General features: G+C 38.2%; 2 protein-coding genes across 4 annotated transcripts; one reads left to right on the top strand and one right to left on the bottom strand.

Annotated features, from left to right (window-relative positions):
- Positions 1 to 3,419: 3,419 nt before the first annotated feature.
- Positions 3,420 to 13,539, bottom strand: LOC111333162 (uncharacterized). 2 transcript variants are annotated; one of them, XM_022938685.2, is made up of 6 exons: positions 10,742 to 13,539; positions 9,705 to 9,914; positions 8,261 to 8,421; positions 6,670 to 6,973; positions 5,899 to 6,103; positions 3,420 to 5,450 (listed from the first exon to the last, which is right to left on the bottom strand). In XM_022938685.2, the coding sequence occupies exons 1-6, from the start codon at positions 13,041 to 13,043 to the stop codon at positions 5,180 to 5,182; spliced, it is 3,453 nt and encodes a 1,150-aa protein (XP_022794420.2). In that variant the 5' UTR covers positions 13,044 to 13,539; the 3' UTR covers positions 3,420 to 5,179. The 2 variants fall into 2 exon arrangements, 1 of the variants encoding a protein (XP_022794420.2); XR_015995364.1 differs by lacking the exon at positions 3,420 to 5,450 and having other exon boundaries at positions 5,965 to 6,103; positions 6,670 to 6,891; positions 10,742 to 13,043.
- Positions 13,540 to 13,655: 116 nt separating this feature from the next.
- Positions 13,656 to 19,862, top strand: LOC111333163 (N-alpha-acetyltransferase 20). 2 transcript variants are annotated; one of them, XM_088745153.1, is made up of 6 exons: positions 13,656 to 13,769; positions 15,426 to 15,450; positions 15,926 to 16,016; positions 16,990 to 17,125; positions 17,948 to 18,084; positions 18,728 to 19,862. In XM_088745153.1, coding segments are annotated over exons 1-6 (477 nt in total). In that variant the 5' UTR covers positions 13,656 to 13,767; the 3' UTR covers positions 18,814 to 19,862. The 2 variants fall into 2 exon arrangements, with proteins under 2 accessions (XP_088601279.1, XP_022794421.1); XM_022938686.2 differs by lacking the exon at positions 13,656 to 13,769 and adding an exon at positions 14,036 to 14,173.
- The last annotated feature ends 957 nt before the right edge of the window (positions 19,863 to 20,819 follow it).

Here is a 20,819-nt window from a genome sequence, read left to right as displayed (position 1 = left end):
GAGACTTAGAAACAAATTTAAGACAAACTCGTTTGCCGTGTTACAGTCTTACAATCCCATTTGATACTCGTCCCTGTCGCGATTTAGTGCGGACTTACCGTTGTCGCAAACACCTGAGGTCCCTGACAACGAGAAAGATCTTCGGGGGAAAAACTAAGTAAAAAATAGCTCTTCTCACGTTAGACAAGGTGTTGGAATCATAAAAATAACAATTAGAAGGACCAGAGAAGCACTTTCACTTTTATTTCTCAGTTTCTAATGGAAACATCCTGAATTTCCCAGAAAACGCTGTTCGGGAGTTTACCGCCAGGAAAATTTTCTCAATTGTCAACACACTTTAGTAACAAATAAAACTATTCCTACGGTTCTTGAGAACTCAAAGGTTATCTCTCAGAATTAATTTAATTTAGTCCATTTTCACTGCATTAAGTTTTGCAGTGGGGAAGGACTAGAAAGGAACATAGGAACTATTCGTGCTAGTCCACCCTCCCTCCCATCCCACCCCAGGGGAGGACATCCATCACACAGTAATCTCGTGTGTGGGAAATTAACGTCTCCTACCCCAACCCTGCAGGAGACGGGACCTCCATTTATTCGTCCCTATCCGAGAAATTTACATTTTTGCCCATTTGCATACGGCTTTGCGTAAAGAAGGAAGCATGTTAGATACAAATTGACTTCAGGCAGCTAAAGAGCTAGAAAACCTTAGTACATGGTGAAATTTTTAGCTCTTTGGGTGTAATATTCAAGGAGAAATAGTCCATCAAAATCTGCAAAATTTCTGGGTGGTAAAAGCGCTAATGAGCTCATACATTCTATGTAAAATTTTGAGTTTTTAAACCCGTGTTGCACAAAAAGTATTCAATGCATCAGGCTCGTATTCATTGGCCGAGTTAATCGTACTTTGAACTGTCGATATTCAGAACTGATTTATTTTTAGCTCCATCAGAAACTGAATTGCTTATGCTAATGAGGCAAATATTGTAAACAAGGACTCCCCAATAGAAAGGTGGAAAATTCTTCTCAATTATTTTAAGACCCTGAGTGTTAGTCCGGCCGGGGCTCGAACCCTCGACCTCCCGCACAACAGTCCCGCGCTCTATCCATTGAGCTAACCGGGAGAATGACTGCATCTCAAAACACTTGAATACCCATCCCAGAACTAATAGCATCGTCAAACGCTATCTTTGTCAGTTTGCGACCGGAAATTGGAAGCAACCTAATTTTTTCATTTTTTTTTTTTTTTTTTAACCTGATTCTTTTCAGTAATGATCTAATCAGCCTGAAAAGCGAACATGCAACCGGATCATGTTTACTGTTTGGTGTATTCCTCTTATTTATCCATCTTTCCAAACGTACATCTTGTGATTTCCTTCCGGATGAGCGACTCAAAAAGACTTGTCAATTTATCCATGAATATTGTTTAGACAACAGGCTTAGAGATGAGGTTTTCAGCGTACATCTGTGCTCTGATGTGACTTTCATTCACTATGTGAGTCAAAATCTTAACCAGCCGTAACATTTCACGCAACACTGATATGACGTAATTTGGCCGTGGGCAACACGCGGTGTTTGTTTCACCATACATACTGTGAAGTGCTGCGCGAGGTTGTTTCAAGGTCGCATGGCTGGATTAATTAAAGATTTAACGCTATGTCATGCAATAGTTCTGTTATATTCTGCGGAAGTATTGCCTTCACTTGCACTTGCTATCTTGTCATAACAGCTTCATTATGCTGACAAAGGTAAACAAGTCTGCAACTGCTATTCATCGCTGTTCCAAGAGCCCCTGGCTATTTACTCGGCATGTTTCATTTTTTGTCTCGTTTTGTTGTCACTTTCCCATGTCGCCCTACCGCACATTCTGTGAGCTGAAACAGTCCAATTTTAGCCAATCAACATGTCATCCTTCTCCCATAATGTAATGGCGCCTGTGCAAAGGAATGGGACCAGTCGAGTGACGTATCTACACAGCATGTATTTTGTGTTTTTGGTCATTTTCCGAGTTATAACCGGTTTTGAGACTTTGCCTTTTAGCTGTGTTTCTCTTTGAAATTAAAACTGGGGATTTTCCTGCTTTTTCTGGGGCACCATCATCTTAGTTTGTCTACGCGGAAAGACTGCACTTTCCTTTGGTTTACCGTGCTGATACCCGACGCGGGATGTTGGGGGAACACGAGCAAAGTTTGTAAATCACAAGCCGGTGGAGAATGATTTAGAATTTTTTCTCGTGCAGCTCTCCCAACATTACGTCCGGACACCGATAGAAGGAACAGTCGCTTGCTTTTATGAAATAAACTTCAGTTTTCAACGGGTTAACTGGCGCAATAAACGATAGGTTTTTGACCAGTCAGGGCGCTCGCGGTATCTCAGTTATTTTATAAACCAAATGAACATGTGATTTCTAGACATGATAATTCCCTGTAGGCCATCAATCTCGCTTTACTAGAGAGAGACGATTTACCTCTCTGGCGAGCTGTGACAAAATAAAGTCTTTGATTTAACGTGCATGTACCGAATCACGCGAGGAATTGTGCTCATGACGATCACAACACAATTATAAAAAAAAGTAACTACGCCAAGATATTTAATTTAATTTCTGCAAAGTCCAAAACTAATTCTGTATGGAAGAGGTCGTAACATGTTACTTTGGTTAAAAAGAAAATCACCGAAGGATTGTCTAGGATGGAAAAGATTGACACAAATTGCAAATGGTCAACTTGAAAGAAAAAAGGCAAAATACATGAGTTCCTTTATGATCGTTCACACCGATTAGAGCAGTTTCAAATTGTGTCGAAAACACCAAGCCAGGCGGGAAGAACGGGTGAGCCGTTCCAAGTTGAAATAGCCATTCCAAATTGATTCAGACGCCGAACTTTTCATGTACTCAATTCAAGGAATTAGGTTCGGCTCATGAAAAGATCGGCGTGTGAACCGGAACTAAATGCTTAAAAATCCCCACCGGCAGGAGGCAGACCAGTGGGCTATTTACAGAGCACACCGAGGAGTTGAATTAGGGGCAACCGAGAACAAATCCAGTGAGTGGCGGATGGAGGACTCGGACCTGGGACACCGGATTAGAAGTCCAGCACCCTAACCACTCGGCCACGCCGCCTCCTCAAGAACAAAGGTTAAAACCATTATTAACCAATGAACATTCAGAGTAAAAACAGGCAACGCGCTTGAAGCGCGGGAAAACGCGTGTGACCAAGTTGAGGTTTATTTCAGTTGTACATTTTGATTGGTTGAGATGGTGGCACGAGTTTTCTGGACCAATCACAGAGCGAAGTAAAGTAAACCAAAGCAACCAGGATCACTTTCGATACTCAGTTGAAATCTGCTCTAAACTTTTAAGTAAACTTCATTTTGGTTCGTCCCTCAACCCTTTACAACAAAAACTACGGCCACAAGGAACGATATTCTGTTAAAATTTTAATTGCGTTTATCAACTACGAATATTAAAATTGATAATTAAATTTGTAAATGGTGCTTTCGCGTAGCATTTCCAAATTGATTTCAATTTAATACGCCTCCAAAAACATCCATGGAGATGTTCAGGATAATTCAAATTCTTGATGACAATCTTATATCACACCAACACAATTGGTTGTGGGTTACATTTTTGCATTACTTTTGGAATTTAAGACTTAAAACGACTGAATTCATTCGCGCACAACCCTGGTTTTAACATAAACATTTTAAACCCGATCTGGAAGCTTCTAGATGAAACTCGATCCTCATCGAATAAACTACACGTGGACATATGTCTCTTTCTTTTCCGTCCCGTCTTATCTTACCAATGAAATAAATGAGTTTTTACCAGTTTTTTGGTGAGTTTGATGGTGCTTATATTTCGAACGTGAGCTTCTGACAGAGACTCATAAATTTCTAATTCTAGCTAATTGAAACACAACTGTACAAAAAATTATCCGATATTCGCAGATGGCTTCTAATATAATTCGATTTCCCCCATTGATTAACATAATGTTTTCCCTATTATAACTCGAGCATCCAGGTTCAGTGTTCAAAGAGAAGGGAGACTGGAAACTAAGGAAGCACAAAGCGCGATTGTTGAAATCTATAAGAACGACCACGCTTAGCATTGGAATTAAATTCCCCCCCCCCCCCCTACACTGTACACCAATAAAGCAGACTATCCTACCATTAAACAGACTTACAGCGAAAATCTTTAGCCCGCTGCTGAGCTAACTTACAACAAATTAATCTTCCGTTCCACGCAACATTTACATGTAGTTACAAGAAATGTGGAACATAAAAATGTATTACATATCACTCGATCGTGTACAAGTATACCTAGAAATTTTGCTTCAAAAACTGCAAACAATTTTAAATCTACAGGCAATGGACTGACATATGTATTATATTACACTATCAGATATCAATTTTGGAAAATTATCCTTAAATTTACTTTAATTTCATGTATTCTAGAATTTCATCTGCAAGAATTCGAAATACCGTGAGAAGCGCTGACAGTGTTCTCAGCTTAGTGCGTGCCTTCTATTGTGACTACTCCCTTACGTAGAATACCAATAAGTGTTGAGCTTTTCGAGGCATCCTTGATATCACTATCATAATTACGGATATCGAATGGCCAATTTCAACTTTAACTTTCAGTGTTGAGAATTTGTTTGCAACCTTCTTTGTAATGATGGATGTCATCCGAAAACAATTTTAAAGAAGGCTTTGAGCTAGTTTTTTTTTTTTTTTTTGGTTAATTTTTTTTTCTTCCATTTATCTTTTTGATGGGGAGATACTTTTATTTCAATACCGAAAATTTAATCGGTAACACGAACCAAGACCTACTCATGGGTCATGGAAAAATTTCCTGAAATCAATCAAATGACCAGTCACCCTTTCAATATACACTCATCAATAATTCCAGAAAAAAAAACCGACTTGTTTTAATCTTTCCTGAGCTTTCTATTGACTGATTCAAGCTTTGATTCAAAAGAAAAATCCACTCACTTTATGTACACTGATCCAATTCAGGGAAAACGAGTAACTACTATTTGGATTTACTAATACTAATAGACATCAAACTATTTTAATTTTACCGCAAACTGTGATTACACAAAACTACTTTCTCCAGTTTAGGCTACAACCACTACATAAAAAAAGTTCACGGATTGGGGACATGATGTTCCTTGCCATAATCACGTCAGAAACATTTCTGATTCACAATTCGCCCTCCATAGTCAGCATATTCATCAGTTGTGACATACATACTGTCTATAGTCGACAGAGAACCCAGTATTGAACCTCCAATCCAAGCGGAATACCTTCTATTGTCAGGCGCACTGACGGTTCGTATCTTGGGGTTGATTTTGCTGAGTTCATGTTCGAGTCTCGGCACCAGTCCCCTCATGAGAGTCGTGCCGCCAGATAATACCACGTTTCGGCTCATAACACTCTGAAGCTCTGGAGAACATCTGGGCAATTATCAAGAAAATAATCATAAACCCTTAATTCAAACATTCCAGGATTCAAAATAAACTAAAGCTAAATTCAAAGCATGTTTTCCTAAAACTAAAGAGTTGCAGATCTTTTGATCAGTTTAGGCTATAAGTAAAGGACTAAAGTTGAATGAAATGTAAATAGTTCACCCTTTCGCCCCCAAGATCTCATTTAGTAGTTCTCCTTACTGTCTGCCATACAATTCTTGTTGTTTTAGTTTGGAGAATTTGGTATTGGATCAACTAAAAATCCCCTTCTTGATATTTTCTTTATTCTCATCACTTGTCTACTTTGTATCGTATTGATGTTGTAAGGAGAAATTCTGTCTTGGTCACTCGTTGAAGTTAAAGGCTTAAAATCACTCTGCTTAGCCTTTGTTTGCAATTCGTTTAGAACAAAAATTGATCAAAGAATTCATTTCACCTCCTGAATGCATTGTTGACCAGTTTGTGAATAGGGAACTGCGAGGCGACAGTGTCATCTGCTCCAAGAAGAGTTTCAGGATTAAATAATGGTTCAGCAGTGGTTATCATTTCACTGCTGATATCTACAGACTGGCCATCTGGCAGCATGTAGTACCGAGTCAGTGTATCACTTGTCTTGTACTGATGCAACTCCCTGGGATAATCTGTAAAAAAAACAAACAAACAAACAAAGAAAATATGATTGGACAGAGAAACAAGGGGGGGGGGGAAAGCAGGGTGAATAAGGGTGTGAGTGGTACAAGTGTTTGTCAAGGTAGGAAGCAGGGTGGAGGGGCAAAAATGAGAGCACTAACTAATCTGTAGTCAGCTGTGTTTCATGACTAAGACAAGAGATGCAAGTCAAAAAAGTAGGAGGCTACAGGTTGTTAACGAGAAGGGGGGATGGGATACCTTAACAAACTTCCTCCTATCCAAGAGCAGTAACAAATAGATAAATATTCCTTGTGTCTTCACGCAACAGAATCACTGATAAACTTCAGTAGACATATCCAGACTTGAATCTTTTGGTAAAAGCGTAGCAACAGTATATAAACTTTTCCACCTTTTCCTATCCTGTAGATGGGAGATAGCCATCTGTATCTAGATGACAAGTGAGCTGATTTAAATTATCCCACACTTAAAACTCACCTTTGTTATCATATAAAAATTGAAACTCACTAGGCAAAATTTTTTAAAAAATTAAAATATATCACACCTATTTCAGGATTACCTTGAGCCACATAAGCCATGTTTTCCTTCATTTTATTGACAATCTGCCAGCCAGAGGAGGAATTGAAGTTGTGACCTTTGTTATCCCTGAGTAGTTTCTGGAGGTTGTTTGTGAGTGACTGACCTCCTATGTCAAGTTCTTGGACAGTATGTGCCAGCAAACATCCCTCATAAATTGCCGCAGCTTGAGTGACTGAGAACCCAGAGGACAGACACATGCCGCCTGTCAGGCCAGAGGCATACAGAGACAAAACAAGTTGATTGGCAAGATACATTGCAGGAGCACTTAGGTGCTCAAATAAAATCTGCAATCCAAAATATTATTCACGATATAAATAAGTACACTATACATCTCCAAGAGTAACCACCATCAAAGAGAAACCCAAGAGTCAGCCTCATAATATGGTCTACACTTACTAAAATTTGCTGGCTCTTGTTTTGGAATTCTCTACCTCCTTCTGTCAAGAAAATATCTAATTCCCTAAAACTATTTCATAATGCCCTTTGCACCTTTAGGCTTAATTGTTATTGATACTAATTCATCAACATTTTGGAATATTAAGAAATAGTTGTTTCCTTGTAAGGACCTCTTTATGTCCTGCATTATTGTATTTCTTTTTTTTTGGAGGGGGGGAGGAGGGTGGGGTGGGGTATCCATTAGATTTCTCTTTGGATGACTCCTACTCATTCACAACCTCTTTTATAATTTATGATCTATTCAATATTCACTTTGTATTAATTCTTCTCTGTATTTTTCTTATTTGTATTGTGTTGTAAACTAAACTGAGTAGTCCATTTTACAGTTGTGTGCTTGATTGCCAAGCCTCCGAACAGGGGTGAGGCTGAGAGTGACCTTATTATGATACAAATGTTGCTGCTTATCAAATGGAAATTATGTTGCTACAATGCTAACTAGATACTTGTCTCCATCACAACAAGGTCACCTTCAGCCTCACTCCTAATCAAAGGCTTGGCAACTAACCACACAACTGTAAAAGTTCTGCCCCTCTCAACTGAGTTTCTTTCCTTTCTAACCAGCTAGTGATCTTGACAGTCACCAATTAGTAAGAATAGTGCTGAGAGACTTAACCTTTTCACTTCCAAGATCTCATCAGTAATTCTCCTTCTGTCTGCCATAAAATTCTTGTAATGTTAGTTTGGAGAATTTGGTTTTGGATTGACTAATAATTCCATAATTTAAATTTTTCTTTTTCCTGTCCTTTGTATGGTTGATATTGTATTGATATTGTTACACTGTGGATGAAATTCTGTCAGGAAGTTAAACAATCAACTCCTATCATGTCTACCAAGGAATTTTACAGACTGGTGAAAATCTGTAATCATGTCAACAGAGCTTCACTAGTGCAAGATGTTACCAATCAAAGTATTAATACTAGACACATGCATACAGTCCTAAATACTTAACCCTTTAACTCCCACGAGTCACCAAGACAGAATTTCTCCTTACAATATCCATACAATATCAAGCAGACAAGTGATACGAATTAAGAAAAATACCAACTAATGAGATCTTACAAATGAAAGACTTAAAAAGGCCTTGCATTGCACACACAAATCCAATGAAATCTCACCTCAGCCATTTTCTCTCTGTTCTTCTTTGGAGTATTGGCAACTTCAGTGATCAAAATCGGATTGCTTCCCTCTTCAATTCCAAGCTCGCTGTACAACATGTACTCCCAGATGTCTTCAATGTCAGACCAGTTTTCAATGAGTCCTGCTTTCATTGGATACTCTAAAAAAAATCCAAGAGAGATCCAAGAGAAATCCAAGAGAAAGAAGGATTATTATGGGAATTTTCCAGAAATTTCATCATACTTTTTTTCCTGTGATAAAAAGCACATATTTAACAATTATTCACTGAAGGTGAGGTGAATATCGTCAAATAATCCCCGAGATGAAGTGGAGGGGATTATTCGACAATATTCACCAAACCTGAGGCGAATAATTGTTTTAGTATAATTTCAGAGCTGAACAACAGAGAAAGTTCTAAAATCATAACATTTCAGTAACAATTATTAACATTTTATTTTAACATTTTATATAAACCCCATGGAGTGGTTTATATAGCGTCATATAAGGAACCGCTCGACCAATCAGATTGCTGGAAATTCTTTGCTCAGCTCTGAAATTATACTAAATATATCTACTGTATATATATATATTTTTTTAAATAGTTTAGTTTAACATAATTTATATGTAATTAGTACTACTGACTGGGTGTTCTTGAACCCCATATTTAAAAATGTTATGTCAGCCCATGTTTTTCAAGAGTATGTGGAAACTGGCATTTGTAAGACACAGTGGCTTTATGTCAGTGGGCTGAACTCCTGGGCTGGGTTGTTCAAAGTCGGATTAAGATAACCCAGGGTTAGTGTGAAATTTGATATCAGATCTGAAAGCTTTAAAAGAAAAGTCAGTTTAATTCCACTTGTCTACAATTTGATGATTATATGATTTAAAAAGAATTGGGAAAATAATCCCTACATGGCCTTTGAACAGAGAAAAAGTAGAAACCTGGATAAAAAATTTAACCCTGGGTTAGTGCTAATCTGCCTTTAATCTGCCTTTAATCTGCCTACAAACAGCTGGGCCCTGGTCAAGAGGTCTGGGTGCAAGACCTAGCACCCAGACATTGCACCTTGGTCATTGTGTTGGTCGTGTTGGTCATAATTGGTCATTGCCCCAAGACATTGCACCTTGGTCATTGTGTTGGTCGTAATTGGTCATTGCCCCAAGACATTGCACCTTGGTCATTGTGTTGGTCGTAACACTTTACTCTCACAGTGTCTCTCTATACCCAGGAGTACAGGGGAATTGTCAGAGAAACCTGATGAAATTCTGAGGGGTAATCATGCAATAGACTGGTATCATATCCAGAGGGGGGAAAAGTAATACCCCTAGTTGCCTTATGCTATGGAAACCAGGATTGGCTCCAGCTGGATGAGCCACTTTGCTTGAGAACAGGCTTTACCTTCCTATGTAACCTTGAATAGTAATATTTTGCTGTTAACTTACCAAGTTGCATAACACCAGCCTTCATAGCAGCAGCATCTCCAAACTGTCTGTCTTTTTTATTGTCTAGTCCAGCCATTTGTAATGAGTATCTTTTAGGAACCCCATACAAAGCTGGTTGTACAATACTGGGTTTCTTTTCTCCAGCCATGCCAAGTTTAATGGTACCACAGCCATTGTCAATCACCACAGCATTGTTGTAATGCGATCCAGCTACAAGGAAGTGATTACATAAAAACTTTTAGGTCACTCACACAAGCTTTGAAGCACAAGTAATGCCAAAAACTCTCAACTTTTTAACCCCTAAGTGCTAAATTCAAGATAGTTAAGCAAGCGTTTTCAAACAAAAAATGCATTAATCTGTTTCAAATATCAACATCCTACCAGACATCATAATTTGTCTTTTCCTTTACACCATGAGAATTAATTTGATGTACAAGTTGTTCAATACAAAAGAATCAAGAAAACAAGACGCCAAAGCTTGGTGAAGATTTTGCATTGCCTGCCCACTTGAGAAGGTTTTCACGCTTGTTGATGTTGGTTGGCAATGTTGTTTTCAGTCAAAAAAACAAGACAGTAATTTACAGTCACGTGTGGTGTACCACTATCCACCTACTTATGAAATCAAATGATAGAACTTGCAGAGCTCCTGGACCATTCTTTCTGTTTGTGTTTGTTAAAAAAAACTAATAACCCACTGCTAATGGTGGGGAAAAATTTCAAGTTTTTATCAGTCAAATTATTGAGGTTGATAGGCCACCAGAACATGTTTTCATCATGTGCATGGAAGGGTAGATGCAATCCACAGTATTTACATTTCCAAGAATTACCAAACAAGAAAACACTAAGAACTAAATTTGAACAATGATGAAATAAAACCCTTGCTAAATAACTTAATATAATTCTTTTTAGTTGCTACCAAATTTCTTAATAAATGCAACGATATAATCCTTCTGTAGATATTGATTAATTACTTAAAAATTATAGAATGCTTTGTGGCAAATAAAATAATGAAAATGAGTTGGAAACAGTTATCTAACCTGACTGTATCCTTGCTCTTGGGAGTGTTTTGCGCTTTTTCTTTCTTTGTCTATCTTTTGTAGGTTTACTCGCACATAATCCATCGACAGCTGACTGTGATACAAACAACTCTTCATTACCATCATCATCAGTGTCATCATCATCCTCCTCATCAGCGTTATCAAAGTCATCGTAATTGCTTCTATACTTTGCCATATTTGACCCTCCAACTGCTCCCAGTTTGGCATCCTCTACATGATCAATGACTTCATCCTCCGAAGAGTCTATAAACTCTGCATCTTCATCGGAAGTGAGTTCTTCGTCATTCAAAGGTGAGGTTGAATCTCTTGCACTTGGCAAAGATTTTTCACTTTCAACAACTTCATCAAATTCATCTCCCTCCAAGTCTGAAATCAAACTCCTTCTCCAGAAGTCACCACTTTTCTGCCTTGTTAACTCTGTTTGTACATTATTGTCTTTGGAAGGCACAATATCATATCCTTCTGATTGATCTGTAATTTTAATCTCCTTTCCTACTAGAACAACATCTTCAGGTGTACTTTGGCAATTCTGTGCCTCCATGACAGGGTCTTGAGAAAGATCAACATGACCATTTAACACTCTATGTTCCTGAGTAGCTTCACTACATCCTTCTGGAACTTTTACAGCAGCCTCGCTCACTGCATTCTGTAAGGCATCATCCACATAGGACCCTACTTGAGATTCAAGCTCATTCTGAATCGTTGGCATTTTTTTCTGGGCAATGCTGCTTTTTTGCTTCTCGTGATCAGCAGCTTCATTTACAGCTGAAAATATTAACTCCTTCACCGTCACATCCACTTGAGAATCCAAAATTTCGGGCGAGTATGCTTGTAATTCTGACTCCTGTTGTGACTCATTCCCTTGATAAGCCCTTACTCTCAAAGAAGCTTCATAAATTGCCCCATTCACCAAATTTTCCACCACACCACTGATATGGGGTTGTAAGGAACTTGATACAGCTACTTCCTGATAAGCAGCTTGACAAACTTCACCGGTTAAACTGTCAGCACTGTGTGGAACTGGATCCTCCAAGTCTGTAACCTGGGCAGTGTTTTTATTGGTAGAGTAATCCTTGTTTGCATCTGTCAGCACAGCTGCCTCTTCAATACCATCTGATAAAACTTCACTCACAACATCTTCACTGAAAATTTTAATTTCACCAAGCGACACCTTTTTCTTTCTTCCTTGCTCAAACTTCTGTTTTGCAGCATAGATGTCTACACCTTCACTAATAATTTGTTCACTCAAATCTTTGGCAAAACTTTCAACATCTTTAACCAAAGCAACCTTACCAGTGGCACCTTGGAACAAAGAATTAATCACATCTCCCGCAAAACTGTGTATTTCCTGGACATTTTTTGTGTCAATTTCTTCTTTGCCAGAATCAGCTGATAACTGACCAATAGCGTCATAAACTATCTGTGTGGAAATGTTTTCAGCCAAAACATTGGCTCTCAGTTCCAGGTCGATGTCACTGAAGGCAATTGTCTTGACTTTGGAAACTAACACTTCTGCAAAGTCGCTGAATAAACTGTTTTTATTTAAATCTGTCTTAGAATAATTTGGTTCCACAACGTCGACACATGGTTCAGAGTGCAATATTGGTTGCTCATTCTCAAACGCTGCGAAGTTATATTCCTCGAGTGCTGATGAAACCCTGCTCACCGAAGTTCTCGTCACTATGTCGGAAATTTCACCCTGATTCTCACGAGAAGACTTCAAATCTTCAAAATGCTCGGTACTCCCGCCTAAAAATTCTGAAAAATATTCGTTTGCGTTCGAGTTCGATGTTTCATTTTCTTGACCTCGGATTTTCTCTCCCTCTGTGACACGGTCCTCCGACACATTGAACTCTTGTGGATACAAAGCATCTCGACTCCGCAAAGAAGCGTCGCGTTTCACAGGTGCAAGAATTTGTTTGACTGTTAAATTGTCCCCTTTATCACTGTGGGCAGGTGCTTGTTTTGAACTCTCTAACGAATTGTTAGCATTGGGTATTTCAGATGATAACGTGCCTTCGCGAATTTTCCTTTGCGTGTCCGATCTGCCGCCTTCCAATTCATTTCCAAGATCAATGCAATCCAACTTCTGGTCTTTTATCCTCGTTTGTTCTTCTTTGGTTTCATGGTCGCTTTTTTTCGTCGAGGACACTGATTCCTTGTTGGATTTCTGACTCACTTTCCTCTGGTCGTCTTTTCTCCCAAAACCACACAAGACCAAAACGAAGTAGGCGGTACAAAAAATTAATCCGAGCAGCGTCCATGGAGAGATGTAAAACATGATTATCTGACTTGAATCTCTAGTAATCCTTCAATTTAGTAAAATATGGCTGTAAAACCGTGGTAAATCCTGTCAAACCTCCCCCAAAATAACAACGACCGCCATGTTATTTTCGTCCTCAGAAAACATGACACAGCCTCATTTCTAAGACAATCGACTCTGCACGTGCCACTGAATTGAAGTAGGAAAACAAACTTTTGTGGTTAAGAAATTTTTTTCCACGAAGTTGAGGAAGTCGGCGTCCTTTTCGTAAAAGATGTTACACAATGTCGTATGCTACCATTGGGACAAAAACGATCTGTCGTTGGCGAGTCGTGACAAGATTTAGTCGTGTGTCTCGCATGACAGGTCGTGCCTGTGGTGAGAGCTTCTACAATGTCGCATCGCAGGGGAATAAATCTAACTAATTGTTCAAGCTAAGAATGATTGAAATAGGGAATTTCGTGAGTACCTGTACAATGGAATTCTTTAGCAGCTTAAGCCATCATACGGCCTTAAAAGGTTCGAAGTTTCTTGTGAAATGAAAACGCAATTTAAAACGGATGTGATGTCACGCTATTCAGTTTCTCCAAGCAGCTGCTTGATTTCCTACAATGTTTATCACTAAATAAACTGACGTTAACGTGAACCCTCGCTGGCTCAAATTGGACTTCAAGCCTGTAGGATGACCATTTTATCGACCTAGCGTGGATCAAGAACTCTTAAAAAATTGAGATAGGATCGGATGTACGTAATTGTTTAATTAAGCCCCCGCCTATAAATACTTTGTAATGAAATTTAGTAGCTTGACATTGTAAACATTTTATTTTTCTAATGCGCGGTGACGTTGTTGATATCAGACTTCAATACCGTCTGACATGTTGGAATTTTTTTAACCATAGAAAGTAATCTGGTCGTGTTACGTTGATTTTTGGCGAAGGAAAACAAATGCTGATGTCACCTACGACTTTCAGGGGAGGGGTAGGTGGTGAGAACTAGTTACTAGTCCGTCTAGGAAAACATGGAACGCCTTGTAATATTTGCCTATCGTTCGCTTAGCATTTGTCTGTGATTGTGTAGCCATTTTTTTGATCTAAAATGACCACTGTTAGACCTTTCAGATGCGAGGATATGTTTCATTTTAGCAATGTGTGAGTACGATTATGCTTTTTTGTTTGTGTCAAGAGTACTGTATTGGGTAAAAGCGAAAGGAATAGAGCTGATTACTAGGCGAGCATTGTATCTGTTTATTTAATTGTCATTTCCAAGCTAAGTAAATGGCGTAAAATGCAACTGTGGCTTGATGTCTGTTTAACAAATTGAGACCATGCTGCCGTGCGCCTGTTTAACAGGAGATAACAGATGACGTCAAAATGCGGTTAGAACAAGAAAGTGAGACACGAGGCGCAACCGTTTATCACTGATGCTTTTCCCCAATTTGACGCCATCTGTAATCTTTTGCTCAACAGACCCACGGAAACTTGATAACAAACAAAGTGTTCTTAACGGTGACATCATCGATGCATACACCTGTCATCCAATAGATCATGGGTGAGAATTGATTAAAAACAGGTTAGATTTCATTTTGAGAAGGCTGGAATATTCAAAGGTTTCTAGAAAGATAAAAGCTAAGCTATTCCAACCCGGCTTTGGGTGACTTGACCAGGATGCATAATTTGCTGCAAAACTCTTGCTAATTTGCACCTCTTTGATAACAGTACAACATCATTGTATGATTCCTACCTCTTAAAATCAGAGTCAAAATTTTGCAATCCTGCACCTCACTTGAGGCTTTGAATCTATAGTTATGCCTCTGCTTGAGTTTTCTAAGATAGCTTTTAGTTGACATTTTGGGTAGGTTGGCATCTGAGATTTGAATAACTTGTATCAAATTCTTCCAACCTCCGTTGTGTAAGATGAAGTTAATATGTAAACATAGAAAAAAGACCTCTATTGCTGTTAAGAAGTTTTTCTCAAAAATAACTCAACCATTTACCACTCATAACCCTTTTTAACAGTGTCCTTTGACAGTGAGGCATTCTGGTGGGTTGAAGTTGGAAAGTTTTAGATATCATCCTCTAAGAATTGTCATCCCTGACCAGGGAATGGACAGCTAACGTATACTGATACCTTCATGAGACGTTGGCCTTGTCTTGGAAGAATTCAGTATGTAATATTATGTTAAGTCAACGGGCCAGTGGTGGAGCAATGTGTTGATGATCTTGGCAGCAGTCATGTGATGATCATAACAGAATGAAATAAGGAGAATATGAGAATAGTTATTTTGTAGAGTTACTAAGACAAAGGAAAAGTTTATTCTCCTTGCCCTCCAATTTGAACACATTCAAGAACATGTGATCAACTTAATTTGTGACTGTGTTTGTTTTTGTTTCCTTTTTTTAGGAACTTAGATCCATTGACTGAAACTGTATCCTTTGATGAAATCTCAATTTCCTAGAGTTAGACTTCTAGACTCACTGACTTTGCACTTATCCCCATCTTGGAAGAGAGCCTCCGGGCAAATTAAAGCAGTAGATCTTTTAATGTACTTTTACACAAGAAATTAAGCCATTGTTACTTAATATACAATTATTGTTATCTTTAGCAACTTTCCGTGTAGTCGCAAATCCACAATTTATTTATAAACTCCAAACGATCAAGATCACTTGCACATTGCATGATTGGATTATGTAGAAGCTTTAGGGAATCCACAGTCAGTGAAGCTACTGAAAACTACAACAAAAAACATGTTGACTCATTTCTCCTTGGGTTGGCTCTGAGCCTGCTATGCCTTATGGGAGGCACAGGCCTCCCAATACTAGAACAAGAAGTCTTTTTAAAAAATGAAACATATTCAATAAAAGGTAACAACATTCCCAATTTTTTTCTTAATGTTACTGCAGTATGGACTAGCATTCTATCTTCAATATCTAGCACACTGGCCAGAGTACTTTCAAGTAACAGAATCACCTACAGGACAAATTATGGGTTACAGTAAGTTCTAAAATATTGGACTGTTTTCCAATTTGATATGAACTTTTGATTTAGAATTATTATGTAATGGTAATTTTGAAATTCCAAATGAGGCCTTGAACTAGTGTTAAAGTGCTGTTCAGCAGGGTCAGTTGTTCTAAGGCCAATTAGTGCTAACCTCGATTAGCACTGCTATCTGCGGAGCCAGGGGAATAAGGATTTATTGTTATTGTTATTGTTAAATAAATGTGTTAAACATGATAAACTTGTTAAACCCAGGGTTAAATTTTAATCTAGGTTTCTATATTTCTCAGTTCAAGAGCTGTTTTGGGATAATTATTTCACTTAGTTTTAGAGCATTCAATCATCAAATTGTAAACAAATGGAATTAGAATGAATTTTCTTTTAAACCTTTCACGTCTGAAATCAAATTTTACACTAACCCTGGGTTACCCTAACCCACCTTTGAACAACCTGGTCCAGAAGTTTAAAGTCTGAGCTACCACTGATTAACAGTATTGTTGGGAATGTCTTTTGATTTTAACATTTTAAGTCTAGGGCCTTCTTTGAATTCAATATTGCTGATTAAAATGCTACTGAAGGCAAAGATAGCCGACTATTTTGATTCAGAGTCAAGTTATCAGCATGTTGGATTCTGGTCAAGGGTTTGGGAGTGTTATTCAAAAGCACCAGCAGCCATCATTTTTCACTAGCTACAAACTACACTGTCTACAGTGTACCATCTACAAACTGTTGGTAATTGCACAAATCTGGACCAGCTATGAGTGTGCAATCAGCCAATCAAATAAGAGGACTTAGGATTTCAACCTGCTGAGATGCTGCAGAAGAAAATTAGTAAAAAAAGATTACCATTATGCTATTCTGTGGCCATCATTTACAACGTTGTCAGTATATTTTAAATTGTTAAAGCAGCTAGAAGTACCTGTTTTCAACTGCAAATGATCAGCATTGCAAAACTGATTTTTTTTTTCAGTTATGGGAAAAGCTGAAGGAAGTGTTCAACAAGAAGAATGGCATGGTCATGTAACAGCAGTAACAGTAGCCCCTGAGTATCGCCGGCTTGGACTGGCTGCAAAACTGATTTCCAACTTAGAAGAGATCTCAGAAAAGTAAACCACTGCATTTTTGAAAGCATTAAAAACCATTGACTAAATAGCAGGCTGGGTATTTCATATTGTGTAAGGCTATTTAATGGACAAATTACAATTATATCACTAAGCAGTAATGACAGATTAACAAAAGGTAATATTCTTTATGTTACACAAAAATGTATTTGTGTCACTTTGCAAATAATCAGGACCTGCAGGTCATACGTTTTAGACTCAGTTCTGAAGTAATTGGTGACCTGAACTGATAAGTCACCTTTGATTAAATGCCAAGTCCTGATTAAAGGGCTGATCTTCAAATAGGAGTCATCGTGATAGATGCTGCATTGGATATCAGAATTTCCAGAGGGTTGTATGGTTTAGGGATTCAAACATGGGGTTTTCACTAAATACCCTTTATACCCCAACATGAGTATGCAAATTCTTCCCATTGATCTCTTTGCATTTCCAATGATCCTCATGTGGAGAATTAGTCTTAGACTAGCAAGTAGGCACTTCTTGAGTTTGTGATCATTTTCTTTATTCTCATGACCTTACTCTTTGATTCAGGGGTGAGACTGTTGGGAGAAATAAGATGCTTATCACTCTTAGGGATTAAATAGTTAAGAAATGTTACAGTTAAGGGAATAGTTAAAAGAGTAAAGCAAATGGAGAATGTCCTTCAGGTCTGAATACATAACAGTTCAGGGTATCAAATGTTTTTGGGTCAGTTCTCTGATCTAGACACCTGATGACCATGCTACATTGTGTCAATGGTTCTATCATAGATACAGTAATTTTTTTCTCTAAAAAATACATTCAATTTATATATTCAACTTGTTTCAGGAAAGATGCTTTTTTCGTGGACTTATTTGTGCGCATGAGTAATAATGTTGCTGTAGACATGTACAAGCAGCTTGGTTATGTGATTTATAGACGTGTCCTTGAGTACTACTCCGGAGACCCAGATGAGGATGCTTTTGGTAAGAATTCTATTTAAGATTTCAAACTCACCTCAGAGACGCCTTTGTCTTTTGCACAAGGAACTACTTTCTAGGTGTGATGATAACAGTTGGCAACTTAAGTGGCCATAAGCCACTGGGCTACTCATCATCTAGACTTGTCAACTCATGGATGAAAAGAATGTTTTAAGGGGATTATCTTGATATTAGGAACCTTCCATCACAATAGAGAATAGAATTGAAGAGTTGACTGATCTCGTCATGAGCAATTAAATGGAATTCATTTTATGGATGGACTTGTCTGGCTGCCAGATTAGGAAATATTCTAAAACAAGGTCCCACCTCCTCAAGAATCCTGTATCTGTGTAAATGATTGATATTTTTCCACTGTAATAATAGACCTCCTCCCTTATTCCCACTAAAGGGAAGTTGGGTAGAGAGAATATCTCCTTTATTTACAGTTATTAAGTTGATAGGAAAGGATTGCAATAATTGGTGTGGTGGTTTAGACTCAGGATTCCTAAGTCCATATGACACACAACCTCCTTAGGATTCATAAGTTACCTTCCCATCCCCCCCAATAGGAAAATGAGATAACTAAATAAAAACACATCTATCATGATGCAATAGACTCTAATAATATTTTTTTCTTTATGGAATACAGACATGCGTAAAGCACTATCACGTGACAAAGATCAGAAGTCCATCATCCCATTGAAGGACCCTGTTAGACCTGAAGATATTGAATAAAATAATGGACCAACTGCCAGCTGATAGGTCTTTGGGTTTTGTAGAGGAATTGATTGAACTCTTTCTCTTAAAGCGCATGGACATTTCAAGAAGTTTCAGGATGCCTCTTCCCATGATTGTTTGCTCCATTTATTTGCTATAACAGTAACTTGTGTATCGGTTAAGACAAACTTTTATCTTTTAACCTGTTAGTCTGCAGAACAGGAGTGATATTGGCAAGCGAGTGCTCAGTAAATTATAACTGCCATGTTTGAGTTTAACTGCAGTGGAAGGCTGGGAGAAATAGAGGGCTGGGGGGGGGTGGTGAGAAGTAAGATGAGGGGGGCAATCTAAATCACATGTTTGCCTTCCCCTTCCCCTCACAGTCCACTCTAACTCTGAATCAATCATGGATGGGGAGATTATCAATCGCAAGCTTGTAACACCAACTTACTCTAGAATAAGAGACCTGCATTGCAGGATTTTTACCTGCAAGCGTCATGTAATCAATACACTTGATAAAAACTGTTGACAACAAATGTCACTCCTATCAGTCATAGGGTGTCATCCTGATATAACAGCAAATTCTCCTGACTGATGTACTGAGAAATGTATAAAAGCTTGTAGGGAGAGTTAAAATCAGATGAAAATAGTTGGGCTTGATCATCTCTCCCTAAGGGTGACTAACATCTGAATAATTTCTCCTTACAATATCTCCCCCACATCACTTATTTAGGTCATGAGAATAAAGGATATGATCACCAACTAAAGAAGCTATTGATTGTTAAACAAACTCTCCTTGTCAGTTCTATTAAGAAACTTATAGAGAACAGTATGGAGAATATGCATACTGATGTTAGGGCGTAAAGGGTTGAAATGAAACAAACACTCCCAAGTCGCCACAAATCTTTTCTTTCTTCTTTTTGCCCTGTCAGCTTGCAGTTGGTCCGTGATAAATTTCCGTTTCAGTGTTTGTTCGTACATATTGAAATGTGTTGTGAAAGTTTTTGTCCAGTAGTTATGATGATAAATCTTCCAGTTTTGTATTCAATAAACTTCTTATCTCGCAACTGTGTCGACGTGTTATTCTTTTTGTAGATGCTGTGGGGTCAAAACTCTGCTGTACGAAACTTTTTGTCGCAACAGTACCGTGGCCGGTAACAAAATGCGTATAAACTTTATGACAGGCACGCAAACTTTAAAAACAGAACGCAACTTTATAAAGTGAAACACACACAAACCAAGAATGAAACGCTTACAAAGTTAAAATGAAAAACTCAAACTTATATGCGTACGTTCTATTTTAAGTTTGCGTGCGTGTTTGCTCTTAAGTTTGTAGGCGTTTCATTTCAAGTTGGTGTTCATTTCATTTAAAGTTTGTTCGTCTCATATTAAGTTTGTGCGCGTTTTATTAAGTTTGCGTGTCTCATTTTAAGTTCGTGTTTTTAATTTTAACTTTGTACGCTTTTCATTTTTAGTTTGAATGCGTTTCATTTTAACTTTGCGCGCTATTTTTAAAGTTTACTTGCCTGTCCTAAAATTTGTACACATTTTGCTAAGTTTGAACGCATTTTGTTAAGTTTGCATGTCCTGTATTAAGTTTGCGTGTCCATTGTTAAGTTTGTACGCATTTTGTTAAGTTTGGATGTCCTTTATTAAGTTTGTTAGCGTTGTTTACAGTTTGGGTGCATTTTATTAAGTTTGCTGGCTTTTTGTTAAGTTTGTCCACAAATTATTAAGTTTGCATGTGTTTTGTGTAAATAACGTACGTAATTTGTCCATACCGGCCACGGTAGTTTTCTGTATTTTATTTACATGTAGTTTCACCATTCGACATTGAAGGTAAATAAACCGTCGATTTGCATACTCTTCGTGTTTCGGTTGAACACTGCGCTAAGAACGCGACAGTCATTTTGTCGCCAAATCTGCGTCGTGGTCCCAACGTTCCTTCCGGAGACGCAGCAAACTGGGGCTTATGACTTAAGAAACCCGTAACTGCGTAAATCATAGATCACAGGAGATGTGCC

The sequence above is a fragment of the Stylophora pistillata genome, chromosome 14 (assembly GCF_964205215.1).
Source record: "Stylophora pistillata chromosome 14, jaStyPist1.2, whole genome shotgun sequence".
In the NCBI taxonomy this organism is placed as follows: Eukaryota; Metazoa; Cnidaria; class Anthozoa; order Scleractinia; family Pocilloporidae; genus Stylophora; species Stylophora pistillata.
The sequence above is the reverse complement of the archived record's forward strand: the minus strand, read 5'-3'. Positions and strand labels throughout refer to the sequence as shown.